At 34.4% G+C, this 6,984-nt stretch overlaps 1 protein-coding gene across 1 annotated transcript; it reads right to left on the bottom strand.

Annotated features, from left to right (window-relative positions):
• Positions 1-4,190: 4,190 nt before the first annotated feature.
• Positions 4,191-5,616, bottom strand: LOC120277761. Its single transcript, XM_039284603.1, has 4 exons — positions 5,611-5,616; positions 4,641-5,330; positions 4,487-4,576; positions 4,191-4,415 (listed from the first exon to the last, which is right to left on the bottom strand). The coding sequence occupies exons 1-4, from the start codon at positions 5,614-5,616 to the stop codon at positions 4,191-4,193; spliced, it is 1,011 nt and encodes a 336-aa protein (XP_039140537.1).
• Between the last annotated feature and the right edge of the window lie 1,368 nt (positions 5,617-6,984).

Below are 6,984 nucleotides of genomic sequence, written 5' to 3'. Positions count from 1 at the left end.
TTGATGAGTTTATCTTATTTGTTGGTGTTTTAGGTTAAAAATTTATGTAACAGGTTTTTAAAAAAAACTAGGGATATAATTTTTATTTTATTTTATTGACTTAAATGTTAGAAACGGATTAGAAACGGATTTATTTGTTTGAATATTGTTTTTAAATTTTTAAAAAACTTTAGGAACGGATTAGGAACAAAAAAGCTATTGTTTCTAATAGGGGAACAAAAATAAAACAGAAAATATTCCGTTTGGAATCTGTTTATATTTTTGTAACTTAGAACGGATTAGCAACACATTTTATTCCATTTTAATTTTTCAAAAATTAGAAATATAATGCCTTCCGTTTCCAATCCGTTTCTAAATTTAGAAATGGAATATTTTCCCGTTTCTATTCAAATTAGAAATAAGGATATTCAAAACAGATAAATTCCGTTTCTAATCCGTTGCTAATTCACTTTAGGAACGGATTAGAAACGGAAATTACTGTTTCTAAACAGTAATTTTCTTGTAGTGAATTATATTGCTAAGCTAAACAATTATGTACATAAATTTTTTTCACATATAAGTAGATCAATTTTCACTAGAGGTGGTATTCAAAACTAACTATTCTTGAGGTCATTATTTAGCTTTCATATTAAATCAAAATTTGCAAAATTACGAAAATTAATAGAGAAATGACAATTCTGCCTAAAGTGTTTCCTAAGTTTGAAGGACTTCATAAAGAGAATAACATACTTTAAGAAAGCCCAGTGCATGAATTCGGTCCCACACGCATCACTACTTAAAACACTTCTATATCCAACTAGACCTCTGCAAAAGAATTTGAAATTGCGATTAAGGTCAGCTAAGAAATATTACAGACTAAGCAAAATCGAGATTCAAAAATGATCCCCATCAGTCCATCACTAACATAACTAAAAATTACTATGACATCTGCAGCATCACAAAGGTAAAATAAAAGGAAAATAAAATGGAATGTGCACACGTCAGATTAGAAAAATGGACAATATAGCTATAACTGTGTAGATCTATAACAAGCCACAGGCAAGTAAATGCCTATCTGTAACAATGCAGCAGGCTGAATAGTTATAAATGGAAACCACTTTTTAACATTTTATAATCATAAGTAAATAAATGAACTTCATTAGAACAAGTCCACCATGTTAACATATAGTCCAAGATAATTAGAGAATCCAAACAATGTGGAACATATAAATATTTGTCATAGAAGGTTTCAGACAATGCAAAGAAAAAGATGCAAGAAACACATAGCCACTTTCATGTTTTATTTGTTCAATGGAACCTCCACCTTAATCTTTTCAAGTAAGATGATCTATAAGTGCAATTTAAGATCTTAGTGATAGGAACATGATTAAATAGTTTCCTTTTCTTTTCTTTTCTTCTCTTCTCCTTTTTTTCTTTAGCAGTTTGAAAAAAAATTTAAGTGCCTAGCATATCAAAGATTTGATCAATTGAAAAAAATAATCTTAAGGAGCTTCAAATTTTATAAAAACGTTTTGATACAAAAATATCAAGTTTAAAACATCTGACAATGCCATCCAGGAAGGAAACTTAAAATTAGAAGCTGACCATTTTAGATGACCATTTCATTCATGTTCAGTAACCTTTTCAAATGGCCATTCATTCATGCTCATATCTTGAAAGCTGTGAATCTAATAGAACAGAGAATAGTTGTGTGTCTATGAAGAGCTGAAATGTTTAAAAATTAAATGGTATACCAACAACAAATAGATCAAAAAAAAAAAAAAAGAAAGAAAGATATTAAATAATACAATGGAAAAAATCTAATTGAAGGGTCATTACAACGTCCATTTTTACTTGGGATTTTATTAATTCAATCTGCAGTCTAGAATGCATTCCTAACAGCAAATTCGGCAAGTGGGCATTTTTAAACATCTTCAATGAAAAATTAAGATTTTTTTTTTATTTAGATAAAACTCAAAGAAGGCTGATAGAAGTACACATGTTTTGATCCTCCCAACTATATATCTTCCAATTCAACCAAAGATCCTACATTCTCTTTTTTTTGGAACTTAAACAAATCAACTGAGTGAATAACCACAAAAAGGATATTATGGCCTTAGGCATTGTTTTCAATGTTAAACATGAAGCACTTTGATTGAATATATACCTTTCTTCTCATATGATCTTCACATTCCAACATGTGAAGATCATATGAGCAAAACATATATTAATGCATTTTAGAGTCAAGAAAGACTTGGTCAATTATCCAAACATGGTTTAGGTGTTTCCTGAATAACAAAAGCATACAAAGATTCTATACAACTTCACCAGAAATGTGTAGCCACATTAGCTAATCTAGAAACATAATCTTCGGGATATAAATAATTCAAACAAGAACTTTGACCAGTCCCAACAGAATAATGAAGAACATCGGCGCAAAAATAAAATATATATGTATATATTGCAGAGACAAGCTCACAACCACACATGAAATAACTGAGAATTTTATTCAATTAAAAAAAGGCTACAAGTTTCCTTTTCTTTTTTTCTTTTTTATTTTATTTTATATAGAATACATGTTTATTGGAGATGTAAACACAAAGAACATGAAATGCATCCTATTTAAAAATATAGGATGCAATTTGAACTTTTTTTCATATGTAATGAATATCTTAGCAAGCAGTGGAACATGCAAGTAAATTTGCAGGAATATTTCGATGACTCATTTGCAATCAAAGAGATGATTTTGCCAAAAAAAAATCATCACTACTATGATTAGAGAATAGAGCATTCAAAATAAAATAATTAAATATTGATTAATGTTTCTTTAAATTCTTCAAGATTCTAAACATAACACAAAATCTTACTTGTTACACCTGTTGGAGTTCAGTGACGAGGATAGATACTTGAACATAGGTTTTTTCCCAACTTGTTAGTAGAAATGCCTGGGAAGAGAAAAGAGGCATAAACCTCTCAAAAGAGAAGAACTTTTCAAGGATTTTTTTTTTCTTTTGAATGGTTGTCAAGCATCCACTACCTCTCTTCATATTTATATAAACTAATCAAAAAGTAACCAGACAAACAAACATGCTTACTAATCTCTCATTGGTCAGAACCAACTATCCTACTTCTATTGGTCCAGCTATACACATTAAAACACTTCCCATTGGCTAGCTCAAACACCCGTAGATATGTTGACCACTAGCTTCATTACTATATTGATATAATACACAAAAGTGGAGACATAGAGAACACAACTCCATGCTCTCCATACCTAACTAGAATCCAGCTCCATACTTCATATCATCTTCAACAGCATCCCATGGTCAGCTCACCATCACTCCTCCCACGATCAGCCTTGTTGGAAGATTGCCACTCTTGAGTAAAGCTCGAGCCATTTCCACTACTATACGATTCTTGCGCTCCACCACACCATTTTGTTGTGGTGTATATGGTGCGGTGTACTCTCTTCTGATTCCATAGGTTTCACAATATTTCTGGAACTCGGCTGAAGAGAATTCACCACCACGATCACTTTCGACCACCTTTAGTTTCTTTCCAGTCTGGCTTTCCACCATTGCATGAAAATTTTGGAAAAACTTGAAGGCTTCTGACTTATTCTTCAATAGATACACCCAGCACCACCTGCTAAAGTCATCAACAATCAAATAAAAATATTTGTTAGCACCCAAAGACTCCTCGCTCATGGGTCCACATAAATCCATATGCACCAACTGGAGAGCTGAGGTTGCTCTTCGGGACATTCCTGATGGAAAGTTGGCTCTTGCTTGTTTTGTTATAGCACATTCCTCACATTGACTGTCTTGCTTCAGCTCTAGTATGCCAACAACCATCCTCTTGCGTGCCATGAATTGCAAACTTCTATAGTTGAGATGTCCGAGTCTGAGATGCCATAATTCACTTATACTTGGACTTGAAACATCTACATTAATACCACCAATGCTTGTAATATCAACAGGAAACATATTGTTTCTTGTCTTGGGGACATAAATGATCCGGTGTTGGCTTTGATTATCACTAATAACACATTCATCATGGCTAAACACAACTGAATACCCTCTCGACAGTAACTGGCCAACACTCAACAGGTTATGGACCAAACCTGGAATATATTGACCTCTTTGAAGCTGTTTCATTTCTCCAGTTTGAGTGTAGAAACCCACAGTACCCACTCCATGCACTAGCATCTCCTAATCATCTCCTAGTCTCACACTCTCCTTTTGAGACTCATCCAAAACACTGAACAAACCTCTATCTTCTGTCATGTGGTTTGAGCACCCACTATCAATGAGCCAGATGGATGAATTAGTACCTTCTTGTGAGTTGATAGCCATGAATACATTGTTAATGTCTTTCTCCTCAGCAACCAGATTAACTTCCTTCTCTTGTTGCTTCTCTCTCGCCCAATAGTTTGCCTTCACATGTCCAAACTTCTTACAGTGAAAGCACTTTATGTTGCTTCTGTCTTCGTGGCCTCTTCCTCTACCTCTTCCACTTGATCTTCCTCTATCTCGACCATAATGTCTTCCTCAACCTCTGCCTTCTCCTTGAAAACCTCCAGAGTTTGAACTTGAGCCTTTGTTGTAATGAGAGCCAACAGCATCACCTTTCACATGCAAAGCCGTTTCTCCTAGCTTTACAAGTCCCTTATTCACACGGATCTCATGAGCCTGAAGAGACCTGCTTAACTCATCCAAACTGAGTTTGGTGATGTCCTTCGATTCCTTAATTGCAACTACTACGAAGTCAAACTTTGGATGCAAGCTTCTGAGTACTTTGGCTACCACTTCTTCTTCACTGAGCTTATACCCAAGCCCACGAATCTGGTTCACAATAAACACCACTCTTGAACAATAATCTTGAATACTTTCATTCTCTTCCATCTGGAGCACCTCAAAGTTTTGTCTGAGTGATTGCTTCCTCACTAAAGCTATCTTGGTGGTTCCATTGTACTGCTTCTGAATCATAACCCAAGCTGCATGAGCCGTCTCTGCCTCCACGATTCGGTCAAGAATTGGGTCGTCTATAGCCTGTTGGATGATGCTCAAAGCCATGGCATCTTTTTTCTTGTTTTCTCTATCCACTGCCTCATCCTTAGACTCATATATCCCCTTTTCTACAAGGTCCCACAACTCCTGCGACCAAAACACCATCTTCATGCGAAGGCTCCACCTCCCGTACTCATGCCCTTTGAACACAAACACTGAGGGCTGTGAGAGAATGACATGGTTATTGATATCTTCGGCCATGATCTGAGGTCCAAGCTCTGATACCAGTTTGTTAGAGTTCAGTGATGAGGATAGATACTTGAACACAGGTTTTTTCCCAACCTGTTTGTAGAAATGCCTAGGAAGAGAAAACAGACATAAACCTCTCAAAAGAGAAGAAGAACTTTTCAAGGATTTTTTTTTTTCTTTTGAATGGCTGTCAGGCATCCACTACCTCTCTTCATATTTATATAAACTAATCAAAAAGTAACCAGACAAACAAACATGCTTACTAATCTCTCATTGGTTAGAACCAACTACCCTACTTCTATTGGTCCAGCCATACACATTAAAACACTTCCCATTGGCTAGCTCAAACACCCATAGATATGTTGACCACTACCTTCATTACTATATTGATATAATACACAAAAGTGGAGACATAGAGAACATAGCTCCATGTTCTCCATACTTAACTAAAATCCAGCTCCATACTTCATATCATCTTCAACAGCATCCCATGGTTAGCTCGCCATCACTCCTCCTTCAATCATCATCAACAACACCACCATCAAAAGGAAGTAGTCCAATAGCCTTTGGCAATGCTTCTTGCAGCCCACTAATTTTAAGTGCAATTGTTGTTATTTGAAAATGATAAAAGATTGTATTTAGGATGTTCACAATCTTATCAGTGATTAAGAAACTAATGGAATTATTATAGCTATTTTAAAATGGGTTAACATGAAACCCAAGAACTCATGAGATAGTGTGGTGGAATGCAAAACCCTAAAGTCCTTCCAACAACCAAGAACTCAAATAATCTCAAGCCAAACATGAGATCTAATTAAATTCCATTGCATTCCTTGCCGGAAATTCCTATCGTTCAATTAGCAAAAGCAATAAAAACATATTTTATCAATCCAAACCAAAAAAACTCTTGCAAAAAACCTCAATCAACTTGGATACAAAACCCTAATCAAATAGAATCAGTAACCGAAAAGCAAAGTAGAAAGGGAAAGAAATAGCGATTGTAACCTTGGTCCTTGAAGTGCCAGCCACTGTCGGGATCTTATTCAATGCAGTGCGTAGTAGTGGTTAGTGCAGAGATGCACCATGCTGACAAGTTCGATCATTGGACGTCTGTCGAATGAAGAAGGCCTAGTGGAGGAGAAGGAAACATTCAGGGATCGGTTGCTTTGAAGAGCATCGAATTACTGGCTATAAAGGAGGGTCCGGTTCTCCGCTGCCATGTCCGTGACCTCAAGGATGATAGAGAGACAAGAAATAGAGTCAATGGCAGTGATGAAGAAAGGGATGGTCGCATTTGGATTACTACAATGAGATGAGGGGGAATGAAGTAATAAAGACGTAATGGGTTAAGAGGGAATGAAATAATGAACATGGGGAAAAAATGGATAGGATATGGTAATGAAAAAGATATTTGATTGGAGAGGTAATTCATTGGAAATGAGAAAAAAAATAAAAGATGGAGTTATGCTAAGATTACCTTTTTACCCTTGTATAAAAAAATATATTTTTTCATACGTAATTATTATTTAATGTAAACATAAATAATTATTTTATTATTATTAATTAATATTTAATTAGAAATTAATTTGCTTCTGTACTTAAAATTTTTTAATTAATTTTGAATAATATTTAATTCAAATAATTATTATTTTTAAAATAATTAAAACATAAATATTTAATTTATTATTATTAATTAATGTTTAATTAAAAATTAATTTCAAATAACTTAATTTTAATTACATTCCAT

Source organism: Dioscorea cayenensis, chromosome 15, assembly GCF_009730915.1.
Source record: "Dioscorea cayenensis subsp. rotundata cultivar TDr96_F1 chromosome 15, TDr96_F1_v2_PseudoChromosome.rev07_lg8_w22 25.fasta, whole genome shotgun sequence".
In the NCBI taxonomy this organism is placed as follows: Eukaryota; Viridiplantae; Streptophyta; class Magnoliopsida; order Dioscoreales; family Dioscoreaceae; genus Dioscorea; species Dioscorea cayenensis.
This window is presented reverse-complemented; position numbering and strand designations above follow the sequence as displayed.

What these genes read in the sequence shown, in the direction of transcription:
- LOC120277761 (XM_039284603.1), bottom strand. An exon ending in TCCGTGTGAATAAGGGACTT is followed by an intron (nt 4,577 to 4,640) that starts GTAAAGCTAGGA and finishes ATTACAACAAAG; the next exon opens with GCTCAAGTTCAAACTCTGGA. An exon ending in AGGAAGATCAAGTGGAAGAG is followed by an intron (nt 4,416 to 4,486) that starts GTAGAGGAAGAG and finishes GGACATGTGAAG; the next exon opens with GCAAACTATTGGGCGAGAGA.